At 44.4% G+C, this 27,694-nt stretch overlaps 1 protein-coding gene across 20 annotated transcripts in view; it reads left to right on the forward strand.

The window, feature by feature from the left end:
* The window catches only part of BIN1 (bridging integrator 1), a 91,345-nt gene extending 65,884 nt beyond the window's left edge, over positions 1-25,461 (forward strand). For 5 of the 20 annotated variants that reach the window (XM_048308632.1, XM_048308638.1, XM_048308643.1 and 2 more), the window contains 9 exons: positions 1,074-1,118; positions 5,747-5,897; positions 9,951-10,079; positions 12,938-13,045; positions 15,020-15,043; positions 19,051-19,143; positions 19,938-20,048; positions 20,842-20,943; positions 23,971-25,461. In XM_048308632.1, the coding sequence (XP_048164589.1) occupies positions 1,074-1,118; positions 5,747-5,897; positions 9,951-10,079; positions 12,938-13,045; positions 15,020-15,043; positions 19,051-19,143; positions 19,938-20,048; positions 20,842-20,943; positions 23,971-24,078 (871 nt within the window). In that variant the 3' untranslated portion in view covers positions 24,079-25,461. The remainder of the gene's footprint in view (positions 1-1,073; positions 1,119-5,746; positions 5,898-9,950; positions 10,080-12,937; positions 13,046-15,019; positions 15,044-19,050; positions 19,144-19,937; positions 20,049-20,841; positions 20,944-23,970) is intronic. The other 15 variants (XM_048308636.1, XM_048308639.1, XM_048308630.1 and 12 more) reach the window with 8 other exon arrangements.
* The last annotated feature ends 2,233 nt before the right edge of the window (positions 25,462-27,694 follow it).

The following is a 27,694-nucleotide window of genomic DNA, read 5'->3' on the forward strand; positions in this document are numbered from 1 at the left end:
CCTGAGCACAGTGGAGTAGGGTGTTGTAGGAGGATGTAGAAAAGGTTTGCCAGGCTAGTTTTGCAGTGACCAGGAAATGCTGTGAGGCACTTCTTTGTCTACTGCACACCTGGCCTCTCATTGTGGCTCTGGGCTGGGGTGAGTGTGCAGGAGGAAATAGCCCTCACTCATCTGATGGCTTATTGGGGTCTGCAGTAGGAGCAGATGCTTCCCTAACCCTTTCTACTGGGAAGGGGACTGGAGGTTGATACAATGGCAGGAAATGAATGAGGAGGTGTGAGAAGAGAGGCAATTATCTGTGCGCATCATTATGGCATTCATGTGAGGCCCTACAGAAATACTGCTGTGGCTGATGTATCTGGTGCTGGCAGTGTAGCACAGTAGCACAGAACAGCTGGTATATTTCTGGGAACCTCAGACGTATGTTTGGGATTTGTTTCTGAAAGAGTTGGAACATTCAGGGCTCAGATGCCTAGAAGACTGAGGTGATCGGTGGGATTATCCTAGTGTGATTGGACAAGCTGGAAAAAGACGTGGTAGGAAAGCTGCTGATTAGGTTCCATGTGTAAGACTGCACAGACTGCATAAGGAAAGAAGAATGGGGAGCTTGTTTCTTTTGCAGTGATATGCACAGGGGAGAGTGAGGAGCTGTGAAAGAACATGTACAGTACTCTGGTGCTCTATACAGTTTCCTTTTTCTTCTTCTCCCTGTGCACCCTGGCCCCATATTCCAAAGTGCAGGGGAAGTTCTAGTTTCCTTACATCTATCTATGTATCTGTGTATCTATCTATGCATCTATGTATCTATCTATCTATCTAGCTATCTGTATATATCTTTGACAGGCATAAAGAACCACCTTCTACTTTCTCCAAACCAGCTCATAGCTTTCTAGGAATGAAGGGAAGTGTGTGTGTGTGGGTATTCATATGTGTGTGAGAGAGGAGATCCTGTCATCTTAATTACAGCAAGTTTTGTGGCACCAAATAAATGGGTGCTTGGAAGCTTAACTTTTCCTCCCTGGTTTGACTGTGCCATCCTGTAACTGAAATGATTTGCGTGCCATCCTCAACAGAAAGAAAACTAAACTGTTCGCCAGGCTGAGGAAAAAGATGAGCAGGTACCGGTACGGAGAGCAGCATTTCGATACGTGTTTGATTTAGTTCCTAAAACTGGAGAGGCTGTTGCTGGACTCTAACAGCCTGGCACGTGTTAACCCTGTGGTGGGAAAGGGGTCCTTTGCATGATATGATGTGTTCATGGCCTGCTGGGTCCTGCTGAGATCTCTCTGTGTCTGGATAATCCCATTAACTGCTTGTGTGCCTGGTTTGAATCCTTGCTTCTTTCCCTATCTAAGAAGGCAGTGTGAAAACTCAGGCATTGTCTGTCCAGTTGTTTTTGTGTGATGGAAAATGCAGTGCTGGGTTTTCCATGGGAAATAAAATCAATTTTGGTGTTTAACAGCTTCTAGTTTTACCTAGTGGGTTTGTTCTTTTAAACAGGTCTGAAATGCTGCATTCTCATCCCTTGCCTGGCCAGGGAGAACCAGTAGGCAGGTCTTTCACACTCAGAAGTCCTATCCTATCTACCTGTTGCAATTGGGAGAATGATGAGGTGGGAGAATGATACTTCTGGCTTTGCTCCTTACTTGCTCTGTTCATGAGGATCCTCACTATCTTGCTCCATCCATTTAAAATTTTGTGCAGGGCTGGAGGAGGAGGAAGCCTCTTGTATAAAGACTAGTGTCTGCATCTTGCCTTTCAAAACAGTGGTGGCATTGATTGACTGGATTGCTACAATGCCCGGAGTTACCATGGGTCAAGGACTCGGACAAGAACATGCTATGGAGCAAAGTGGGAATTGCTGCAGAGTGACATGGAAAATTCCTCTAAATTTTTGTTTTTCTTACTCCTTGTGTTGATACTCCCTCCATGGGATCCTTATAGGAAGGAAAAAAAAATTATAATTGTCAAGATGGTGTACTGCCAGCAATAAGAGACAGTGCCGGTGGATTGGGATCCTTGTTTTTCTGATCTGGTGTCCTGCTGCCTACAGCAAGTCATGCAGCCCTTCTCTTTGTCTCTGCTATGCATACTTAGTAAAGTGGGAGGTTGGAGAGTGAAGAAGGGTAATTTTGCAGGGAAGCTGGTGGTCAAACTTAGATATTTGTATCCTCAAGTTAAAAGTAGTAAAGCAATATATTGTGCTGTTACTGTTCTGAGGTTTTCTACTGTAGGAAAAGGTGGCTTCACTGGAGTACTTCTCTGGATGTCTGTCTCTGGTCTTGGTTGGACCAAGTGTTGGACCTGGTGTTGTACCTGGTCTAATATTTCCAGTCACTGAGAATGGATGGATTGCACAACAGAAGGAGAGCTAGTAAATCTCCCCTTGATGAGCTCTACTCACAATGTGCTCCTGCTCTGCCTTGGTAAAGTCTAACTGCCCCAGCAGTTAAGGTGCCTGACCTGGGCTCTGCTGGGCGTTTCTGCTGTCAGAGCAGCTGCTGGGGTCACAGAGAAATGTGCAATCCCTGCTGCAGGGAAGGAGGATCTGGAACTTGGTCAGTCTTTGATCTGCAGCAAGAATGTACATTTGTGCCACCATATGTTTAGGTGTGTAGGTTCTTTTTTCCTTCTTTCTCCCACCCGTTCTTTTAATATTTTTTTTATTTTTAAATAATTCTCCAGCATGCTCTGGTGCTAAAAAGTTAATTACCTTTGACTTAAAGGCCCAGTGTGAGCCTTAACTGAGATGCCAACCTTTTTTTCTCCTTTAACTTGAGAACTTTGCAGGAGGTAACTGATCTGTTTTTACCATATTGGAGAGTAGGTTTTATCCTCTGATGTAGGATTGTTACAAGTGCAAGGGAAACTCATCTGCAGATGTTAGTTTGCCCTTCCAGAACAAATGAGGCAGCGCCATGGAGTGTCTGGGAGCTCAGCAGCACTAAAAGAGGCTGGGGGATTTTGACTTTCCCTTCAGCTGCATTAGACCCAGCTCTCTTTCCAGTTCTCTGTTTGCAGAAGAAAGTTGACACCCCTTTCCCTTCCTTGCCTGGTATTACTGGATTTGGCATCACTTCCCAATTGCTCATGGGAAGGAAAAAGAGCAATGACCTTGTTGTTTTGGCTTGCTTTTACTGTGGTGCTCGTGTTTGGTCAGTAGGTAGAGTCCCCACAGTTGCTTTTTCCTGTGTTTCCTGGAGAAAGCAGTTAGCTGGAGGCAAATCTTTGCTCTGTGTGGGCAGTGTGTGCTCCCTGGGGACACGTGAAGGACAGAGGATCCTGGTGACCATCTCACTTGACGCTGGTTGCACTGGCTAAATCCCTGCAAAGCGACAAGTGCAGGAATGAAGGTGCCGCTCCGGGGGCTGAAAAAGGTTCAGCCAAAATTAGCACTGGCATTTTCCTAGGGGGACTGGCCAACACATCAAACAAGCTGTAAATAGTAGTGACTTAATGAAGGCTTTAGTGTGGGGCCCTCACAGCCCAATTTCTTCCCCGTGTCCTACAGGGACTGACTCACATGGGAGCCTTTTACCAATATATCTCCAAATTAAGTCCCTGCCAGACACCAGAAATAAGGCACTCCAAAGCTGTTTCATGGCCTTTAGAAAATAAGCCTGAACTCCTTTTTCACTGGGAGAACTGGCCTTTTGAAGTCCCTAGAAGGAAAAGTCTACCCTTGTCCTGGTAGGCCAGCTGATAGCCAGCAGTGCCAGTATTCCTGGTGTAGTCTGGGAAGTTCTGGCACTCTAGATGTGGATCACTGTGTCCCCCATCTTCTCCAAAGTGCTTTCAGCTCCTGGGGAGGTAACAGGTAACATGTACTTTTTTTCCCCCCAACTCTATCTAGCATTAGAGGATGTTTTTTGACATTTCCTGGTGTTTCCTGGTGACTCCTGTTTAGATCAGGACTTTACCGTCACCCTCCAACCATTACTACTTCTAATCTATAGCACAACTTGGTAAATTTTGCAGAATTCTTTACACAACCCCTGTATTGAAGTGATTTCTGGGAACTTCCGAGGAAGAACACGGTTCAGTCAGACTGAAGAGCTGCAGGGGTTGGCATACGTGTTCTTTAGTCTCTCCTCTTCCCTTTTCCTTCTTCATTTCCCTCTTCCTCCCTTGGTGTGTGTGTCCCTGGTTGAGAGCTGCTGGCAGAGAATGTCACTGGGTTTGTTGCATCATGTTGGTGTGCTGTTGGCATCAGTGTCATCAGAAGTGTCCAACCTGCATGTGGACCTGAGAAACAGTGCTTTGTGGGGAAATGTGCGTGTGGGGTGTGGGTATGGGGAGAAAGTGGGGGGAATGGGAGAGGGAGAAATGAATGAAGAGGGACTGGGATGGGGAGCTTGAAAGCTGGAATGCTGAGCAGGGTGAGATGCTTGCTTGTAAGAGGAGGTTTGTTGAAATGCCTTGCTATCCCTTCTTCCTCTTGATATCCCCCACTTGTAAACAAATGTTTAGGAATGAGGCCATCATGCATGTTGGCCAGTGACCACAACTCAGGCATCCAAGTGTGAGTGGATGTACATGTCTGAGGCTCTGGGCTCTCTTGGGACAGAGCAAAGTAATAAATTACTTGATCTCCCTGAAGAATCAGATCTGCCTTGCTTTAGTCCTGGGTCTATGCCAAGATTTAGTGTCTCAAGATGTAGGAAAGGATCTGTTTCTTTCAGCTTCTCTCAAGGCCTTGAATTTTACAGGAACTGTGACTTTTTAAGTGGAGTCAAATATCATTCCCTGTAGATGAGGTTGCACAGCCCTTTTATTATATTTTCATCTGTGCATGGTTTTGCCAAACTGTAACCACTTCTGCTAAAATATCCCCCAGCAGTGAATTGTCGCTATTGAAATTCTCTGGTAACCAGCTTATTACTAAATCTCTCATGATTCTGTATTTTGAAGCAGAGACTTCACACCCAGCCAGGGCACGCCTGTAGGGAAAGGCATGTGCCTCTTGCCATTCCTTTGAAAATTCTGCCCAAATCTGTCCAAGCTGTGAATCAGCAAATGCCTTTGGCATATGCTTCTTGCATATGAAGAATCCCTCTTGACTGTGTGTCAGTCTTGGAATAAAGACCAACTAGGGATACATTTCATAATAGAGAAGTCTCTATTAGTAGCCAGAACCTCACTGTTCCTTTGCTGTCTGGAATGATCTGTGAAACCTCTGGCTACCTCTCTACTAGCTTAGCCAGTTCATACCACATCAAGGAACAAGATATTTTGTGATTACAGCCTTAGTTCAGGTGTTGTGAATCTATCAGTCATAACCCATGCAGGTGTCCATAGACTACCACACAGCAAATTCTAATCTGTGGGATTTAAAACTAAATGGGCAGCACTGAACTCCTTTCCCCCTCTGCTTCCCCAGTATTAAAGACTATAATTTCACATCAGGCACTTACATTAAAATCTAGCAAAATTAAGGATGCCTGGTTGTTTTTTGTTTTTCTGTGTTTGAGGCAAGCATTATCAATTCTGTAGGAATGTAGTGAGTAGCCTGCTGCAAAGTAATGCTGCTGCAGTGTGTTGGACTGCAAGTGACTCAGCAAAGATGCTTCTCAGAAGCTCCAAATGTCTTCATTGTGTGTCTGGGCAGTGAAGCAAAGAGATAATGGAAGCCACTGATCTGTGCTGGTTAGCACAACTCCTCCTAGGCCTGGCTCAGACTTCTCTCTCTCTCTCTCTTTCCCTCTCTCTCCCCCTCTCTCCCCCTTTCTCTCTCCACTTCCTTCAGTGACAGCACCCCAGCGAAAGCAAATAAAAGCCCCTCGCCTCCACCAGATGGATCTCCCATCACCAGCCCTGAGACCAAGACTGTCAACCATGAGCTGGAACCATCCACTTTGGAAGCACCTGGGGCCAGCATCCCAAAGTCACCGTCTCAGGTAGTGTCCCCATGACATTGACCATGTCTCTGCTGATGGCACAAGCTCTGTGAGTCAGACATCCATCAGTTGTTTTTTTAGACCTCATCCTGCTATGGAGCACACAGAATACGACGTGATGGTTGTTCTCTTTTCACTCCTTCCTGAGGAAGTTCCTAAGAATGCAAGTTGCTTATTGGCCATCTTTATATCATAAGAACTGAGTGTCTTTGAATGGTTTCACTGGGGGAAGACCAGTAATACATTTCACTGTCTGGTAGGATGGCCAAGAAGATCCAGGGAGGATGGAGTTGTAGCTAAGCGAGGAAGTTTGTTCTTTACATTTGAATTAACCTGTGGAATTCAGTGGTCCAGTTTCTTCTCAAGAACTTCTGTAGCTGAGGAAGGTTAAAATAAAAAAGCTTAATATTGTTAAGGAGAACATTGGTACTTTGGATGATGTTTCACTTTACTATCAAGATAAAATATTATGCTTTAAAAAAAAAGGGGATTGTATTTTTATGCTATGAAGAAATTAGGTGGGTTCCAGGAAGAAGATAGTCCATTGTATGAAGTCTGATACCTTCCATATGGCCTTTGTTAGGCCTTTCCTTACATAGGAAATATCCAGCAGCATGTTCAAAACAGTAGATGTAGCTACTCAGCATATCATATAATATGTTTTGCTTTGGGATGATTAAACATTTACTTCCTCTTCCTGTCCCTTTGTTGCTGAGCGGGGGAAAAGCTTAGTAGGGGAAAGTAGTAACTAGGCCAAATTTAATGTTGGGTTCCCATGCTTGTATCTCAGTAAGTGGGGCAGTAGGGAGTAGTCTTCCAGGAAGAGTTAAAGCTAAGAGGGATTCTGGCCAAACTGGTAAGAAAACCCACTGCCTCTGAAAAGAGATGGGTGCAACCCAGAACTTCCTTACTGTTCCCATGCATAGCAGCATGGTTCCAAATCCAAGACTGTGGGGTAGGCTTTCTCCTGTTTCTCGATAGCCTCTCACAATATTTTTCTCTTCCCTGCATTTTTGATTTTTAGGATTATTGAGGGGCAGGAAGGGGATGTGTGGCAAAATTTCTTTTCCAGCTCTGTGAGATATGTGGATGCCTGGCACTGTCTTTTCAGGACTGCTCCAGGGTCTCTCTCGGCAGTGTAGAGCCTGAGAGTGGCTTCACTACCAACCTGGTTAGGATCTTTGGAGTAGGCTGTGTGTATGGGGGAGAGAAGATAGGATATCCAGAATTGCCTTTCTGTTGCAGGTTTCTTCGGGTTTTTTTCCCCCCTCCAGAGATTTCCAGAACTTGATTAAAATTTGGAACAAGAAATCATACAGATTTATTAAGCTGTTCACAACAGACTTCACTCACCCTGCCCGTGGATTCGTCTCGCTGAGTTTGGCTTCTTCCCTTTCCTTTAAATAGCACACATAACCCTTGTTTTTGCCAGCCTGCAAGTGCTTTCTCCTTCACTTGCTGCCTGCCTGCCCGCAGGAATGGGGCTGGAGGCACCCCTTGACGAGCAAGCAGGATATTCCAGCGCAGCCCTGGCTTGGATGGGCCACAGGCAAGACTGAAATGGTATTTGCAGCGAATGCTGCCACCGCCTGGCAGCTCTTTCCCAGTCTGTGCTTAATTCATCCCCCCGGGAGTCACTAAGGTGAAGAGCAAGAGCTCCACTCTGTATTCACAGTAGCTGCTAAGAGATTGAGCTGGCTCCAGAGGGAGGGAAGACAAAGGCAGGAGTTCCACACTCAGAACCAAGCCTGGTGTCTGTATGGATAAAATCTAGAAACCAGGTGTGTGTCGGCTTGCCAGCCAGCTGGGAAACACCAGTGTCTGCTCCCTCAACAATGCCCAACCTTAACACTGAAATCTTCACAGGTGTCATTACTTTTGACCTATGGGTAAGTGATTTGTTCAGTGGGCCTCCAAGGGAGGCTGAAGGGCCTCACCTTCTATGGGAGGATGGAGCATAAAGCAAGAACAATTCTCTGGCCTCTTCGTGTCTGAAATACCAGTGCAGAGTGTAAGCAAAGGCTGTGGAGAGAAAGACAAAACCAGAAGTGACCAAATAAATGCTAACTAAATTTTGAACTATTCCCTATACAAAAAAAACCCCCAAACCCAAACTCTTTTACTGTCCTTTAATTCTTAAAAACAGTTTATTTCTGTGTTTTGGAATAAATGAATGCTCTCAGCTCTCCGCAGAATAATTTGATGATGACACAGGACTTCAGGGAATCTGTGAAACTTAAAAGGTCAGACTTCTGCTCTCAGTTACACCACTGAAACTCTATAATGAGACTTTGGAAATCAGTGCAACTATGTTGAATTTGGGCAGATAAAGCTCTGTGGGATCCAAGTCAGCAGAAAAATTTAAGAGGATTTGTTTTATTTTAGGCAACAAAGTTGTTAGTACATGATGAATTCATGGGTATAACTCAACATCAATATGCAATCATCTTGTCTTTGAAATGCGGTTTTAGACTGCTGTTGGAAGTAATGCTGGATAGTGTGGACGTGGCAATTTTCAAGTCACTATTGCATTGGAATGAAGGAGACTGTATATAATAGAGGAATAAATAGCAGAAGAATTGTGATATTTTTAACTTGAGAGTTAGTAATTGGAGCCTTCCATTTCTGCAGAGGGTGGTTCTGTTCTGAGAACAGCATTTCCCTGAAATTTCTGGTCCCATCTTGCAACTGTCAGGCAGGCGGTTTTCAGGAAGGGATTGTTCTCACAATGGACACACCACCTTCTGCAAACAGTGAAAAGTTGAAAGTGAACACACTTGTTTCCATTATTTCCCCTAGCTAGCTATTCAGGGGAAAAAAAGTGTGTTTTCATACACAATCACTCTCTCTAAAGTAGGTTAATCCAAGTAGAAAACTGGGCATGTCCTTAGAAATCTGATTAAAAGCCTTGTAGAACTCATTTATGTGCTGGAGGACAGGCCTGAGAGTAATGGATTTCTGTGTTTCAGATCTGGGCTTGACACTGATAGACTGGGTGCACATTGTCAGGTCTCTGAGTCTTGCTGCCTTGGGTGCAGTAAGAAAATCAAGTAGCTACAAAACTTCACTGTAAATGGAAGGCATTGTCATTGCTTGAGCATTGCTGTGATGCTGGGAACTTGCATGGCTGATTTGTTCCCACACAGCAGCCGCTCCTCAAAGTCTGATTTGATCTAGAAATGATCATTAAGCCTTGTGCACAGCAAAATATGAAAAGTATGTGGATGGGTTGATCTAGGGAGGGTCTTCCACAGCTTCCATGGGGTTGTGGATGCAGTGTCAGGCTGAGTCTTTAGCATGATGAGGGGTATTAGAATGGGTTAGAGTTACAGGGTGAGGTAGTTTTATGTATTCACTGGGATCTCCATTTGGGAAACATGACTTCATTACTGTCAATGCTCACTGGTGAAACTGAGAGCAGAGTTGGGCTCACAGCAGTCATGGCTTCTCAGGAGTTTGAGTTGTTCTTGCCTAAAGCCAAGATGCCATTAAGAGCTCCTGCAGACCTTTCTTACAGCACGCTGCTAACCAGTGCACCAGGGAGCCAGTACTGGGCAGATCAGTCTGTGCTCATGGTCACCTGCCCATTGTAGGACAAACGGAGTCTGCTCTCCCGTTCCCTTAGGTACGGTAAGTACGGCAAAGGGAGGCAGCGCTGGCCTGTTCTGTTGGATCATGTTCTCAGTAATTGATCTGCTCCCTTCCCAGTGGTTCTTTTGAAGGTTGCACATGCTTTAATTATGTATGCATGTCCTGTCAATGCATATTAATTGTGTTACGCTTCTCCTCTGCAGAGGGAAACTTGCCCGTGGCTGAAGTGTAACTAATGATGCCAAACCTTCTCTGGAGGCGTGTGGTTATTTATTTTGTTTTGTTTCAATTCAGCCCTTCACCCCTTCCCCTCATCTCTTCAGATGGAGTTGATTGGACCCTGCTCTGTGCCAGTGGTTGTGATTTCCCTCACCTTCAGTTTTTGTGACTAACCTGGTTCCTGTCTTTGGTTTTTTTGGGTGTCGCCGTCTGTGCTGTGGCCATGTGCTCACTTGCATGCAGTTGAGGAAAGGGCCTCCGGTGCCTCCGCCTCCAAAAGTCACCCCCTCCAAGGAGATCAAGCAGGAGAACATCATCAGTCTGTTTGATGACAATTTTGTCCCCGAGATAAGTGTGACAACCCCTTCGCAGGTTAGCTGCTATGCCCTGCCTAATTTTTCTCTGCTTCTGAACTCTTCCTTCAGACCTTTCTTCTCTTTGGAGGTGTCAAGCCATGAAACCTGGTCAGGTGAAGGAGGAAAGCAAGCTCAGCATTGGACCTCAGAAGGCAAATGATTACTTAGGAGCTAACTTAAAGGGAAGAGTACCTAAAAGGCAGTACCACATTGCCCTTTGAGAGCTTTCATAGAAGAAACAGAAGAAATGCATCTGGTCAAGGCACCAGAAAGTCATCACTGCATTTGTTTAGTACACATGGATTATGACTCTCTTCACATCCTATGATATGCTCTCTCCAAACCCACTGATCCTGAGTGTGGATGAAGCATGTTTTTTTTCTGCACGTGTACATCCCTAACTGCTGACCTTGGCATCTCTGCCAGTTCTGGGAGAAGAGAGTTTTGTGCTCTCTGTGCCTTCACCCGTGGGGTTTGTGGTGTAAAGCCCACATCTGTACAGGAAAGGCCGATTGCAAAAGTTCTTTGCAAAGAGTAGCCTCTGCAGTTAGATGGGCAGGACTGTGCCTGCAGTTAAGACTGCTGACACAGTCTGTCAGTACCATCAAGTGGCACCTTCTGAAGCCCTGAAACAGGAAAAACATTTTCAAATTACAGATTTTCATCTTCACTTTCCCTTTGATTTACGTCAGTGCCAGAGAGGCTGTCCAGGTGGGAAGTTCTCTGTTGGATCTAGGAGAATGGCAGTCCTTATATATATAGGAGCCTGACCAGATTTCTGGCTGTATCGTGAGATACCCGCATCTACTTTATTTAAAAAAAAAAAAAAAAAAAAAAAAAAAAACAAAAAAAAAAAACATATATATACATGTGTATATATATTTTCCCTAAATGCTTGTTAAAGCACAAATCATCTCCATTAGTGCTCATCTGTGACTCATTTCCTAATTTCTCCTTGGCATCACCCTGCTCCATTGCCTCTGGTTTGCCACCTTCCACCCAGGTGCTGAGGAGCAGAGATGAAGTGGGGAGGGAAGGAAGTCCATGTCAGATTTGGCACTGCAGTAGATAAAGCTTGCAGAGTGGAGAGGTGATTTGATGTGAGTGTTGGAAGGTGGGGACCGCAGGCAGCTGAGCAACTCTTTATCATTTTCTGTGCTTCCTTCTCCTGTATTGTAATGGACATCTCTCTCTGCCCCATGGACTCTATCATGTATTTCCATGTGAATGCCAGCTCTTAAGACATATTCTTCTGCACCTGATCAGTGCTCTGACCCTGGATGGGATCTGCTGTGACTTTTGACCAGATGGGAGTTCTGAGGGAGGACTCTGGTTTCCAGAACAATCTTCACTGAAGGGCCCAACAGCCCCTGGCACTCAGTGTGTTGCCCAGGGCTGTTCCTGTCAGATGTCTTAGTTCCAGTGAGCTCTCGAGGGAGATTTGGGTAAAGGAAAGGGGCGTTAGCCCTTGCATTTAAGTCTTGAATGGCAGGTAAGACTATTCCATGGCTGCAGCCTTTGATGTATCACTACCAAACAAAGCTAAAGAGTGGGGTTGTAACCTCTCTGATGGATGGCCTGGATGTGGTGGAAGAGCATACTAGAATTACTAGAATGCCAGTTGGTTTTTGCATGCTGGTCAGGGCTCATTATTGTGAGATGAGAGAGCTTGGTTCCTTGCCCTCATCCTTGTGGATCTCAAAAAGACATGTTCATAAAGCAGAGAAAAAGCTGTAAGAAAATCGGGATAAGAGAAAATTAAAGAGGTGAAAATGTTAGTGATGTCGGTGGTATTCAGAGGTCTTGCCTTAAATGGTGTCTCTTGCTACTTTCCAGAAGCTTTTCCATTGTGGGGTTTTGATGTAACTGTGGAGACCAACCTGCCAAATTCTATGTTATTGAAAAGGTAACTTGAAGCAGTAGGGCCAGTGAGCTGGGAGGTCATAGGAAACAGGGGCAAATCTTCCTGACTTCCAGGAGACAGCAGCTTCTTCTGAAGCTGAGTAGAAAGGAATATCTTGTAGTGGCTAGATTAAATCTAAACCACCAAAGTGATAGTCCAGTTTTAAACACTAATAACTTGGGTCTTTTGTAGTGACTTCTTATTAATGGTAATCAGCAAATGAGGGATCTTTAGGCAGAGCATTGATCACTCAAAGGCAGTTATTCTGCTGACTTTGAAGAAAGCAGCAAAGGTTCTCAAATTCATGCTTTTTTAGAAGACTTAGGTGTGTAAATTTCTGGGATGCCTGGAAATGGAAACTATTGAAAACAGCATTTTTGAATTGGGAAGGGATTCAAATCCCTTAGCTAGGGTGAGCTGCTGTATTTTGTGCTTCTGACTCAGAAGGCAGGAGGAAATTAGAAGCTTTGGGAGTTAGCTCTGAGGTCTCTCAGACTTCCCTTCCAGCAGTTTGAGTGCTTTTCTGCTTGGATTTGTGTTCCTGAGATAGGTTGTATGGATGGCAGCTCTTTTATATGTAGCTGAGGAAGTCAGTCTTGGTGTGTCTGTGTAAAGGCAGCTGGATGAGCTGTGGGGAACAGATATACATAGAGGAGCAGCCCTTCTGTCTCATCAGTGGCAGTGATCCTTTTGACCACAGCAGGTCAGGTGCTCACACCATGTCAGCTCATTTGGCCAGGTGGGAAGATGAATGAGTGCTGTGGAAAAGGCTTGGATTTGGTTTACAGGGCCCCCACGTGAGCTGCCTGTGACTGTGGGCACCAGGCAGTCAGGAGGCACATCCAGTGTTTGCGCTGCCACCATTTCTTCTGCGCTTGCAGCCTCAGCTCCGGATATCACACACCCTCCCTCCACCGTGCACGCGCGTGTGTCTAATGCTCCTACTGCTTTTCTCCCTCACTGCTGCCAAGTTTGATGCCCCTGGGCCCTTCCAGGAGGGAGCCAGCCTGTTGGATCTGGATTTTGATCCCATTAAACCAGATGCCACTGTGGGGAAGACCCCCACACCCGCCTCTCAGGTTGGTTCATATCGCCATTCCTTCTCCCTTCATACCTGACTTGTTGCCACCTGTGGTGACTTGCACCCATCTGAATGATAACGTGGACCTGAGCTGTGGGTAGCTGGGCCTTGGGTGTGGGTACCCAGACCTGGGTCTTGCAGGTGGGGACCTTGGTCTTCTCTGCTGGATGTGCAAGTCCAGGAAGAATCAGGTGGCTGCTGGCCTGGCCACAGTTAGGCATGAGGTGTTTGTGGGGTGTTTGGGCTTTGCTCTGATGATCCACTTAATGTATGTCCCTCCCTAGAGCAGCATCCTCTGTATGCTGGATGTATTTAAGCTGTTACTCTGTGGATGGGAATTCAGTCTGAGCTCTATACTCCTGCTATAAATTGCTCTCAAATGGCTTTTTAATTAACAGACACTGATAATCTGCAGTTACTTAAGGTGAATAAAGCTGTAAATGGATATTCAAGTGATGTGAAGCCCTTCTTTTTCTGTGTATGACACAGCCTGCATTCATGGTTGAGAAGCAGCTTCCTGCCTGTCACAGTGTGGTATCAAAAAGGAAGATGCCTAATTCTGTTGTGGCCAGTACCTGGTCCTGTCCTCTGTCAGAGGCAGGTGGACTGTGCCTCATTTTATGTTTAAATGACTGGAGACTTTGAAGTGCATCCTGGATATGGTTGTTGTCCTCACTGAGACTTTCCATTTTATATGTATGAACCGGTTATTTTTTCCCTGTGGGTGCCATTAAAATTTGTGATAAACATAATTGGGTTGTTTATAGTACATCTCCAGTATCATCATGTTAAGCAGGTCTGTATGGCACAGACTTTTGTAGGAATAAGACTTCTCTTATCAAAGAGGTCAAACATTAGACATTTGATTTTCCTCAATTAAAATACTGTATCTGCAAGATACTAGTTATTATCATAATTTGATACACACCAGTATGGCAAAGCTATCTCTTTTTGGACCTTTATGGGGGTACATGGGCATTTTGTGTCTACTTGCCTTCCAGGACAAGCTGCATACCAGGATAGGCTTTTTTAAAAAAAAAAATTACTAGTTTTTTTTTTTTTTTTCCTGAATCACCAGTTAGAACTCAGATAATTGGTCATACTGACATAGGATACAAGTATAAGTTTGACTTAAAATTGGATTGTTATCCTTCCAGCGAGCAACAAATATTACACTAAGTGGGTTTTTCAAAAGTGCTCAGCAATAGCATATTTAGTGTTCTAATCTAATTATTATTAGCTTCAGAAGTCATTAAAAGAGAGTCTAAAATCAATAATTTCTACTGGTGACCAAAATACAAAACATAGTGAAAAGCACCCAGTTATCACAGCAGTCAGATTTATTTCCTATAGAGTGGGCAGTATGGCAAAAACGTTAAGGTATTTTACTACTGCTCCAAAGACACCACAGAATCACAGAATGTTAAGGGGTTGGAAGGGACTGTCAAGATCTTCTGTTTACAGCTCTCGATACCATGGGCAGGGACACTTCCTACTAGACCAGATTGCTCAAGGCCTTATTTAATCTGTTCTTGAAAGCTGCCAGGATTGGGGCAGATGTTGATGTCTTATTCTGAAATCATGTTAACTCTACTGGGTGTGGATTTAACCTAATGGACCACAAACACATGAGTTTGGTTTGGTTTTTTCTTTTTTTTTTTTCTTTTTTCTGACCATGTTATCTGCCACTGATACCTGAATGTGGCTTTACTGTCTCCCTTCATAGCGGGACTCTCTCCCTTCATAGAGGTGGAAAAAATGCTTACTCAAATGCCTTGATACTTAGATTTGAATATGCAGCGAGGAGGAGTGTATAAATTCAAGTACTAGCCAATATTTTCAAAACATGCAGAGATAAGTGCTGTTGAATGTGTATGTCTGCTTCAGTCTGATCAGTGTCTGTAATGTTTGTACTCGCTGAAATAATCATGTATAAACATGTTTTATTTTTGTTGCTCTTTGACATGCTTAGTCTTTACCTTGGGATTTATGGGAGGTAAGAAATTCATATGGCTTTTGTCTCTCATCATGTACTGTTCACATGCCAGTGCCATCTCTGTTCACATACCTGCCTCCTTTCCCTCACTACTTTTCTTTCCTGCACACCCCAGACCAAAGTTGCTCTGTGTGCTGCTGAACCCACTTACGCACCTTGTATGAAGCCCCAGGGCCAACCACGTGTTTGCAAGTCAGGTCTGGCACTCTAAATCTTATGATTCTACTAGTGCACAAACCCACTGCCTTTCCCTGCTAACCCACTCATCTTTCCCTTGGCATAATGCTGTGACCTTCACCTCATACTTAATACCACCATGGCATCATCCTCACTCTCCAAAACACTGTATTTCTTAAACTCTGTACATCCTGTTGGTCTTGTGTGCAATGCATAAATATCTCAGCTGCCCCTCATCATTACTGTCTGTGCCATTGGATACACACATCTGGAATTACCTGTGGTGTTTGCTGTTCATCAGCCGTCGTTGTCAGAAAGGCTGATGTGAATTAGCTCACCCTGTGTCTACACTGGAAGTTAAGTGCAGGCCCAAGACTTAGCTGGCATCTGCCTCAGCTTTGGAGCTTGCTGGCAAGGGAGACCCTGCACATACCCTGCATCTGAACAAAAACCTGACCCTCATTTATGCCCTTTCCATATATCTGGCCTGGACAGGTCTCAGGTTGCTGCAGATTAGCCCCTTGAGAGACATTTCAAGCACAACTACTTTTGAGTCACTCTGGACCAACAGCCAGCAGCGTGGACAGAAAATGCTTGATCTGGGTACTCAGGCCTGCTGCTGGCGCTGGCTGTATCCACTGTGTAAGCTCATGGTCTTGGCTCATGCTGGGGACTTGAGTCCTGCCAACCTTCCCGTTCCCAAGGGCCATATCACCCCCTAGAGTGAGTACTTGGGAGGACATGACTTAGCCCTGGCCTAAGGACTCACTGTGGCCACTACTCTCCTTCACATGAGCTTGGGCGATGTCGAGGAAGGTTTCCCCTGTGTGTTTTAACAGCCATCAGTGTTTAACATCTGTCATTCCCCTGTATGTGCATTGTCATTCTGTCTTTGTAGGGAAGAAGAGACTGGTTTAGCTAGGAAAAATCTCACTCCTTTCAGGTGAATGGGCAGGGGTGAGGTATGACTGTATCTGATTGAGCTATGCTTGCAGTCTTGGCTGTAAAAAGTTTTTTGGGCCACATCTCTCATCCTGAAAACTGATTTTACCCAAAGGAGAATTTGCTCAACCAGGAAATGCTACTAGTTCTTACCATAGCAATTCTCACCTTGGCATACCATATGCAGTGAAAGAGCAGAGCTCCCTAAAGCTGGGGAATCCTCCTCTTCGAGTCTTCTGAAGTGTTTTTGCTGTAAATGTTGTTCTTAGATGTTGATGAGAGGAGACTTTTGGTATGGTTCCTTAGTCCCACAGGCCATGAAGAACTGCATAGAAACTTGAGTGCAGCAGAGCGTGCTTAGTTCTTCAGACTGGGAAATTTGCATGCATTCAGACATGCATTTGGTGTGCATGATGCTGCTGCTGGAATAAGCAAAGCTTTCAAACCTGGTAACAGCAGTGAGCAGTTCTCCCTGTACTGTCTTTCCATGACTGTAAATGCTTTTATAGGCCTTGGGATGCCCCACAGGTATATAAAATAGAAAAATTAGTAGCTGACATAAAAATGCCCTTTGTTGAAATCAGGGGATTAATTTAGATTCAGTTTCTCCGATTATTAAATACTGTTTTTGCAAATTAGCTGCTTTAAAAAAACCCAAACCCTCACACTGAGCTCCTTTTCACTTGTCCACATAAAACCCATGCTTGGTCAGATAGAGCTGGCCTGGCATCTGTTCCAGTTCCAGTTTCACTGAACCCAAATGAAAACCTGGGAGTGAATCCAATTAAACAGGAGAATCCTTTGTAGCATTTCATATGCATATATTTACCTTAGCTCTACCAAAGCTGCTGGGGGACTCCTTGTAGGATGGGAACTGCTCTGCTCTTTATAATGTCTTCTGGCACTGGACATGGTCATGGGACACATGAGGAAGGATGTGATAGGGGAGGAAAGCATATGTTAGATGACACCACTGCAACAGCTGAAGGTAATGGATTTTTATTAAGTCAAGGATTTATTTCCTTGTTATTGCTGCTGTTACTAAAATACTGCTTGGAGCACTGTGCTAGTGCCTGGCTAGTAGCCAGATGGGGTGTACATTTAAGGTTGGCCATGGTCATTGCTTTACTCTGGGTTTTTATAAAGGTTGGGACTATGAGAATTGCAACATTAAGGAATCTGGACAATGCCTTGTTTTGAATATGATTGTATTCAGGGGTACATGTGTCTTGGTTTAACTCCAACTGGCAGTTAAGCACCACACAACCACTCACTCATTTCCGTCCCATTAGGAGAAAGTTGGAAGGGTAAAAGTAAGAAAATTTGTGGATTGAGGTGAGACCAGCTTAATTCAAACAAAATAATGATAATAATCAATTGTAATGAAAAGGAAAATAACAGAGATAGATAAAACCAAAAAAAATCCAAGTGAGGCAAATGAAAAACAATTGCTCAACACCAATTGACTGATGCCCAGCCCATTCCTGAGCGGTGGTACCTAATCAGGTTTTCCTCTAGTTTATACACTGAGCATGATGACATTTGGGATATCGCTGTGGTCAGTTGGGGTCAGCTGTCCTGGCTGTGTCCCCTCCCAACTCCTCATGCCACCCAGCCTCCTTGCTGGCAGGGCAGCATGAGAAGCTGAAAAGTCCTTGACTTGGTGTAAGTACTGCTCAACAGCAGCTACATCATCAGTGCTGGCAACATTATTCTCATCCTAAATCCAGCACACGGTCCTGTACCAGCTATTAGGAAGAAAATCAGCTATCCAAGCAGTTTGAAGCAGGACAACATGTGTTTATCAAATGTGTGAGGCATTTAGGTATGCTAAAGCTGGGTATTCCCATGTATTAAAAATGGCAAATCTTGGGAGTCTTCCGAGATGCTGCATGGCCAGTCTCCCAAGGGGTTGATTTGCAGCCTTGATGCTACCAGATCCAATGTACTTCCTGCATTGTTGCAATTTCTGGGAGGGGCAAATAAATATCTTTAATTTTGTGTTAAAAAGAGCTAACCTGACTTCAGACAAGGGAGATGAAAAACCTGAACCACTGGAAGCCTGTCATAGGTGTTTGGTTGATCTTTTGCTGTGCACAGACACCCCCGTCCCCAGGCTTTTTTTAACAGTTTTTGCCAGGCAGTGATTTATGGGTGATGCTGAATGTCCTTGGTGGTGGCAGCTTTTGTGCAGTAGAAACTTTCCACCAACACAAATGTGTTACACACCCCATCTGGAATATTCATAGAAAATTCGTAATAGAATATTCACAACAGAATCCAAATTCACAACCCTTTGGGCCTGTCCAAAATCAAAGGGAGTGAAAGTTAGCACAGTGTCCTGTTTTGATTCAGTGCTAATGTCATGTTGATGCTGGGTCTGGACTAAATTCCATATATGGGCACATTATTACCATGCTTTTTGTTTCTGGGAGTAGGCAAGTACTTCAATATTCTGTGATTGTTGATCTTTGGAAGTAGACTGTGGAGAGATCCTTATCCTTTGGCATGCAAGAGAACTTGTATTCTCTTACAAGTGGGCAACCTAGGTCTAATAATAGATACTGTGTGTTATGTAAAGTAGGTCTGCAGTTTAGATCGTGAATAGAAAGAGGCACACAGAATTTTTGGTGTTTCATTGATTTCCTCTGAATTATTGCCTAGTGCATGGCTGGAGTTGAGGGATTCTGGCTTTGTTGTGATTTCCATGAGTTGCAGAGAAAGAGGGAGACAGAAAGGTAGCCAGACCCTGCAGTGTTTCACTGGTTAGTCAGCAGATGTCACAGGCAGTGGCACAGAGCACTTGGGCAGGCTGAGCTGCACTTCTCTGCACACACATCTAACTGGAATGAGAATAACTTCCCACCGTGATGACTTTTGTATTGCAGCCTGCAGAAGCAGCCCATGCAGGAGCTGAAGCAGCTGGACCAGAAGCAGCAGCTGGAGCTGAAGCATCTAAAACTGAAGCTGACTCAGGATCGGTAAACACCTCAAGGGACAGCAGTCCCTTTTCTCCATCACATCCCTTTGTTATACAGCAGATGTGGGAGGCTGGGCTAGGAAAAGGGCTGTGTAGCTGCTTGGAAAAACACATCCTTGCCACCAGAGAACTTCCAATGCTCTTATTCAGGGACCAGACTTAGTTGTTGCATTTTATCTGTGTAATGCTTAGGGAGAAGTTCTGCTGGAAGATTCAGTTGAAGAATTGTCCCTTCACCCATGTTATGCAGCCAGCCCACAGCCCATGCTGCCCTAAGCTGTGTTGTCAGCTGGATTCCCCCTTGCTTGCCATTTACTTTACCTACCCTGTCCTCTGGGCTCTGGCTGTGTCTCCTGAATATCCAGTCTTCCTCTCTTTTTGGTGACACTGCTGCCATTTTAGGGGATTGGGGTAGGTCCCATCTCATGGCAGCTTGGTTCCTACAGGCCGTCTGTCACATTTGAGTTCTCTGTTCCATGAGGGCTCTATAAGAATGCATTGTGACCACAGCAACTGGGAAATGCTGGGCATTATGGTCCCAGAAAACCTATAACTCATCCCTGCCTTTCTGCAGCCTTAGGCAGAGGAAGACAGCAGTCACCAATCCTGCCTTCTCACTGCTGCTTCTGTTGTCCCTTGGGGTTTTTTTTGTTGCTGACTGGTGTGCTGGGAAAACCCACTGAAGCCATGGGATGGTTGGGATCTGGATCCTCCAGGGTGGACTTGGAGCTTCAGTTTTGGATTCTCTTTTCTCAATGGCTTTTTTTCCCTTCCTTGGCTGCCACTGGCCACCAGAGCTCTCTGCCTGCGGTTGTTGTGGAAACCTTCCCTGCAACCGTCAATGGCACTGTGGAAGGAGGTGCTTCATCTGAGAGAGCTGACATGCCCCCAGGATTCCTGTTCAAGGTGAGTGTGTGGTTGTTGGGCACTGAATTCCTGGTGAGGTTTTTTTTTCCCCTGTAAGACGTTAACTGCTTTCACTCAACGTGGCCATGGGCTAGGCCACACTGAAAGGCAGAGTGGAAGATGAAGGAGAGAGAAAATTTCCTCTCCAGCAGTGCAGCTGCATGCAGTTCCAGATGTTTCAAAGGGTTGCGTAAGAGCATCAGCATCTAAAGGTCTTGCTGCGCTTTGCAGCAAAACCTGTTCTCTCTGCTGCAGTGCTTTCTATCTTGGTGGTGTGGTAGTGTCTGTTACAGACTCTGGATAGTGGATAAAAAGTTGTGCTCCTGACAGGAAAAGTTAAACTTTTGTGCAAGTGGCAAATTGAGAAGAGTTGGGAACACCAGCAGGAACAGAGGCCTCTGTGTTTGGGAGAGTTAGAAAGCCAGGATTAACACAGAAAAATTGGACTACACAGGGAAGTTGGGTGGGTATTCTGAATATGCCAACGATCACTCACAGCAAAGGTGTAGAGGAAGGAGTGATTTTGGGGGAGGATAAGCCACACATTTAATGTGCATTATGGAGTGTGTTAGCAAGACACCACAGATATATCATGCCCTGAAAGTGAGAATTGACAGCATCTTACTACAGAACATTTTTTTTTTTGTGCCCATTTTTTTTTTTCTGTGAGTTCTATTGAAAACAGAAGAATGGTAAAGCCCTGAAGAATGACAGGAAGCTCATAACATTTAGTCTGGGTTCAGGTGGCATTATAGGCTGTAGTGCTCAAAGTGCTCCTCTCCTGTCCCTGCAGGTCCAGGCCATGCACGATTACACGGCCACCGACACTGATGAGCTGCAGCTGAAGGCTGGGGACGTGGTTCTTGTGATTCCATTTGAGAACCCTGAGGAGCAGGTGAGTGGGGGAGGCAGGGTGTGAGCCTGGGCCAGGTGGAGCCGAGGGGGTTTCTAGAGCTGCTTCTTTCTTCACTAACCGTTGGCTGGCTGGATGCTGAGCCATTAGTTCGTGGCTGGGAGCTGGCAAGAGAGCTGGTTGTCCTTGAGCTTGAGATTGGCTTCCTGCAACAGAGGGGAGGAGTCTGCTTGTTGTTGGAAAGTGGAGACATTATCCTGCATAAAGCATATGGGGTAGCCATGGGTTCTTGTCCCTATCAGAACATTTGAGCCAATACAGTGGCTCTCTCTGATCAAGGAGCCCAACAGTGCTCCTAAACTTGATGCACACTCCCAGTGACCACTTCAGCACAGACTGTGGCATTGAAAGAAAGTGACTCACACCTTACGATGTTTTGTTCTCTTTTGAGAAATGTTGGAGCTGTGAGAAATCTTGCACTTCAGCACAGCAGTGGCTGTTTCCAAATGACCCTCTTTGGTCAGGAGATGGCAGCAGAATCAAAGGCTGGAGCAGGTCTCAGCTCCAGAGAACAATTCTTGCTGCCCATCTTCAACCTGAATTATTTGGTCATGTTTTTCTTTTGTTTGAGCTATTTCTTGAAGCCTTGAGTAAGTCCTCCTTGCTTTCTGCATTTGAGGGCACCCAGCTGACAATCTGCAGCAATTTTACTACTTTGACTGAGAGAGGTGGTGAGTTTATAAAATACTTGCTCACATCTCCAGGTTTCTGTTTGGAAAAGAAAGAGAATTCTCCAAATCAACTCAGCAGTTATCAGCTCTTTGGGTTTGGCCAAGTTCAGATAAGACCTGGATTCCACAAGGGGTAAAGGGAAGGTGAGGTAGTTCGCTGCCTCAGAAGATGTGGATGCTCTTTGTGGCCCAGCTGTTTGGCTTCGTGAATTATAGAGGCAGATCATGCTGATGCTTGTGAAGTGGAGCTGTAAAATGCCAACAGTTCCTACACAGCTAGAGGGGGGGGGGAATTTTTGGGGAACAGACAGTGATTCCTTCTGGAGACAAGACTCCCCACTAGGTAGGACTGCCCTCCACAGGCGCTTGTGAGCATTTCTTTCTCGGAAAGCTTTCTATATAGGAAATGAGTGGCAGCTCCCCCAGTTTCTGTGGTAGGAGATGGCATTTGTGGAGCAGGTGGCATTTTTGGAGCAGAGTTTTTCAACGCCCTGTGTTTGCACTTTAGCTGGATGTGGGTGCAACAGCCATGAACTCGAGACTCTCCAAGCTGCAGAGGGTGAGCTCTGAGTGTTGCTAACATGACTCTGTAGCTGCACTGAAGCCCTCTAACCCTTCTACAGTGTATCCTGTGTTACAGCTCATTTCCCTAACCTCGACCATACCCAGCCAGGAACTGCTGGCTGTTAACATGTGCATGAACTGTGCACGTGAGTGGAGGGAGAATAGGATAATAGACTGATTCATGTCCCCACCTTGCAGCTTAGGTGTCACTTTGTGGGTACATCATCCAGGCCTGGATGCATCTCTCTTGATAGAAGAGAGGGTTTAGGGCATTTGATAGGAGAAAGGGTTGAGGGCAGCAATACTTCTAAGCTGGCACTTCAAGTGACGTGGTTTAAAATTGTCAAGGCCCAGTCTAGGTCCTCGTGTCTAATCCCTACAGCCGAGGAGACCCTTCAAAGCAGGATGTGGTGGGAGTGATACATGCATGCTGTATGGCACAGCACTATGTGCAGATGGATGAGCTTTTGTGCCTGACATGCTGTGAGCTGGAAGCTGCCTTCTAGACACTTGGGCCCAGTGTCTTCTGCCTCGTTGTTTGTCTTCCTGATTTATGGCATGTCAATCCTTCTACAGCCCCTGCAGCTGGCTGCTGCAGATGGGCTCCCATCTCGTGTCATTCCCATGATGTCTCCTGAGTGTTCCAGTCCAAGGCAGCAGGGCTAAGTGAGCCTGCAGGCTCTGGGAGCTGTGCCACTCTCATGTCTCATGCTGCACTCTTAACCCATAGGCTGCCCCATTGCAAATGAGTGGGGTATGTGCACCCTGAATGGGAGCTTCTGTGGTGGCAGCTCCAAGGCATGCAGAGAATGGAGTGGTTGCACACCTGAGCTGCAAGCTCACTGCAGACCCCTCTCACCTTGAATATCTTGAGTACTTTGAATATCTCACTCATGTGCCTAGGATGGAGCAGAAATCTCAATGCTAGACAGCCTGCAGGCTGGGAAGTCTGGTTCTGCTCATAAGCAGGTTCTACCAATCAGGGCTCCTTTTGCCTCAGTGAAAATTCATGTGTGTTTATAGATGTATAGGTTGGAGGCTAGGGAAGATGTTACTGAGAGACCCTGAATCTTAAATCACATGTAGCCAAAATTTGGGAGTTTAGCTAACTGCACCTTGCATCAAACCAAACAGACTGCTGAGTTTTGGGTAGAGGGGTTGAGCTCCTCAGCTCCCAGTTCCCATAGATCAGGATTTCAGCATAGCAAACAAGACTGATTTGCCTGTACCACCTCTAAAATCCAAATCATCTGGGTGCTCTGACTGGAGAAGGAAGAGCACCTTCCGGGGCTGATTCATCCTTTCCAAAGACTTGTACCTGAGATGAATGGGGTGAATTACATGCTGGAGGTACCCATCTCTTTTATGGCTATGGAGAATGCTAGGCCCCTCATGTCTGGATTGTGAAGGATGAGATAGGTGATTCCCATCCTGTAGCTCTGGAGTCTCTTTTGGCAGAATTTCTTCTGCTTCAGTGCGTGTAAATTTTTGATGTATTTCTGTTACGCTTGCTCTAACTTTTTATTGTGTCTCTGCACAGTCTGGGTCAGATGGGAGCTTTGGTACCAACTCTGGTGGGATGTAGCCTTTTCTCTGTTTAAAAGGAAACAAAAGCATTTTTTCCTTTTCCCCCATACTCCTCCTGGATTGTCTCCAAGCCAAGTAAGAGCATGGCTTTGGTAATCCCTTGGCACCTCCTTGGCCTGCACTGTGTAATAAAAATCCCTGCTCACATCTATATCCCTTAGCACCTCATCTCTGTCTTCTCCTCCAGGACGAAGGATGGCTGATGGGTGTGAAGGAGTCTGACTGGATCCAGCATAAGGAACTTGACCAATGCCGAGGGGTTTTCCCTGAGAATTTCACAGAACGGGTGCAGTGAGAGTCCAAGTCCACCAGCTGCATTTCTGCTGGAAGAAAGCAAGTTTTCTGGTAGATAATTGAAAAAGAACAATGAAAGGAAAAGAAGAGAGAATTTTAAAGGAATAGAAGCCTGAAAAAAAGTCAACTTAAAGGGTGTGTTCTTCTGAAAGAGCAAGGTTTCAGAAGTTAATTGAAATTCAAAGTGTTATTGAAATATATACATATTAATAATAATAAGGCAATTCAGATACCCTCTTCCCCTTTGGTTTAAACAGCATTTGGATTCAAAGGACTGATGCAGAAGCAACTCAGTGAGGTTCTCCAAGTACTGCATTGACTGAATTGTCAGATGTCAGTCTGATTCCTGGAAAGGCAGTATTTGTCGAACAGCTGGAGAGTAGAAGCTGCATTTGCTCTTGGGTGGGTTAATCTGTTTTGTCTTGAAGGTGGCTTGCATGGCAACCATAAAAATTCAGCCTTCCCTACATCTTCAACCTACAGTAGGCCAAACTTTCTGTTATGCTGTTGAAAAAAAAATTTAGTGTATAGTGTTCACCAATACAATGTATGTGTGTGTGTGTGTGTATTTTATTTTCTTCCTTTAAAACAATGTTACATAAACTGTGATTTTATACATGTCAAGATAGAAGAAACTACATGGAGAGGGCATGAAGAAGGTGAAATGTGTGAAGCTGTGCTCAGTCCAAAGTTCTTTCAAATGCAGACACCTACATTCTCACAGTAGTGTTGGCCTGTGAAATCCTAAGGGGAATGGACATAATCAGGAGGAAAAACAAGACAAAACAAATAGATGCCATTTGGATGTCTTTGAAATTTAGGAGAGGGAATCCTCTACCACACACATCCTCATCCCCTATCCCCCCCAAAAAACAAACCCAAACCTATTGGTGGTTTCAGAAAAGCTTAGATTCATGTAGATGGGAAATAGCTCTAAAATCTACTGGTTAGAAAATTTGCTTTTAAAGACAGAGATAAGGGAAGAATTTTTTTTTTTCTGTAAGAATATCAAAGAGAAAACACTGAGAAAAAACAAATTGCTTTCTGTGCTTTTCATTGGCATTGTTTTTTGTGGAATTGTATTTCTTATTTTCCTTTGAAGAGTTCTGTAAGTGAAATATCGTTAGATCAGCTTTCTCCAGTGCTGTGCTGATGATCAAGTTAACCTCTATGAAAACTGCACTCTTGAAATGCTCGTTTAAAATGGCTGTGTGACTTCACGCTATTGTAATGCATTAGAGAGGAAGGCAAGAATATCAAAGTGTCAGTGTCAAGAAGACACTCTGCAGTCTAATACTGATGCTGACTCCTTTCCTTTACCTTTCCTTTGCTTCTGTTTGTTTTTGAATTTTTTTTTTTTTTTTTTTAGTTTAGGCAAGCAGATGACAAGGCTGTTTCTAAGTGCGTATTACACTTGTTAATATAAGCCGGTCTGACTCTCCAAGACTCTAAAGTCCCACAAAGGTACTTTATAAACTTTACTTGAATACTGATGCAGCTGGCAAGCAAGTCAGGCTATTTTAATTTTTTACAGCTTCCCCTCCTCCCCTACGATCGTCTTGCCCTGAAGGGATTTTTAACAGTGAGGTTACCCTATGCTCAGGATCACTCTGAAATAATCTTCCAAACTGGTAGGAGTTGGCTTTTGTCAAAGCTGCACAAAATGCTGACAGAGTACTGAAAATCTCACCTTTTCCAATCTGTTTGGATTATTTGTAGAACAACAGAAAAACATTGTAGGGCAAAAATTGTGTTTTTTAAAAAAATACTTAGTTTGGAGGAACAGATCTGATTTTGATTAGAAAATATATTCTTATAAATGCAAGCATTGTTGGAGTTCCTGCTGCTTTCAGCTTGGGAGATGATCCATGCTAGTTATTTACAGCAACGTAACAGGCATTAAATCTGTCCTATATACCCAACCCCCTTTTCCTTTTTAAAAGAAAAAATGTGCAGGAATTTATTTTTCATCACTGTTAGAAACCCCAATAGTATTTAGGAGTAACTGCTCACAATACAGAAGGACTGGACTCCACAAGTTAAAGTATAGTGAGTTGTTGCTTTAGAATACTGCCCTGTTTGACTTTTTTTTCCTTTTTCATCAGGGTTGTCTTTATTATTACTCTTTTTTTCCCCCCAAAATATCTATTTTTATGCATTTGTGACTCCCATTACTCCTTTAAAGATTATTCATATAAAATATACATTTAAATATACATAGAAATATATATATATTAAAAAGCGGGTTGATCCAATTAACATAATGCCGTCAGCTTAAAATGTTTATTTTTATGCAAAACCTGTGGATAATAGCTTTGTTTTTTTAAGAAAAGGACAAGATTCTAAGTACCAGAGCTGTGATTTTTGTCTTGTAGTAACTGTTCTAGACCATTTAGAAAGCTGTGCTGATACCTAATTTATTGTGGGTTTTTTAGCTGTTGTTGTCCTCTGCTGTGTTTGAACCAGATGACTGTCCCAACAAAGATCCTTGTAAGGCCTTTTCATTTTATTGAGCTTGCAGAGCAACTATCCAGTACTGTATTGTCCCTGCAGAAGTGGTAGCACTCTGCAAAAAAGGGATGTTGTTTTCAGGTCACGTGAGTGATGCTCCAGTGTTGCTGGTGGGGAGAGTGTTGTGTCTCTCTCCATTTGCTTCCCCCAACCCCAAAACCCCCAAGCCCCCTTGCTTAGAGCAGGTTAGGGTGGGTTACCTGGATCTTGCATTGCTCACAGATAAGTGGTGTCAGCACATCTCAGTCAGGTTCTGAAAATGCGGGATCAGACCCACAGTTTATAAATTGCCTTATATGAAAGTAGGATGGCATAGCAGGAAACTTGTAGATGGCAGTGTTCTTTACAGCCAGGAGATCTGTCTCCTGGGTCATGTTCAGCCCCTTGTAAACAGCCATGGCTCCTCCCATTTTCAGTGTTCTTACATCTCCTAAATACCTTGATTCTGGTTGGTATTACCTGGTGAAATGAACTTCCCATCTTCTTTGGTTTAGGTCTGATTCAAATAGAAAGAGGGACAGTAGACTCCCAAGTAGGCTGTGCCCACAGTGGTTTTTCAGTTTGCAGGCTGAACTGAAAAATCTGAGAAAAAATGTAAGGGTGACCTGAGACAATTTTTTTCCATTTTCTCAGTGGAGTGAAAAAGGGAAAAGTTGAAACAAGCAAACAAATCCTTTAATACCAAAATGAAACATTCATTTTAGGGTTGCATTTTAACTTTTTAACAAACGTTATGTCTTGGGCTGCAACAAATTGCTTTGAAGCAAAAATGTGAAACCTTCTGTTTTGAAAATGCTGAAAGAAAATGTTTTGATGTCAGCAGTCCTTTTGCCTTTGCCTTTTTTCTTAATCTGATGACTGGTTTCAGTTAACCCTAAACTGTGTTTTTTTTTGCAAATACATTATCCACTGAAGAGAACCCAAAGAAGCCTAGTTCTGCTCCACTGACACATACACTGGACACATTTCAGGGATTACTTGCTATCTGGCCCATCAAAGCTGCTGTTTTCCCCATTTAATAATCTTCCACTTGATTGTTCTACTGAGTGAACAATAAAAGCATCTCTCATCCCGTGCCACTGACTGGTTTGGTAGCCAGGCTAGGA

The sequence above is a fragment of the Corvus hawaiiensis genome, chromosome 7, assembly GCF_020740725.1.
Source record: "Corvus hawaiiensis isolate bCorHaw1 chromosome 7, bCorHaw1.pri.cur, whole genome shotgun sequence".
Lineage (NCBI taxonomy): Eukaryota > Metazoa > Chordata > Aves > Passeriformes > Corvidae > Corvus > Corvus hawaiiensis.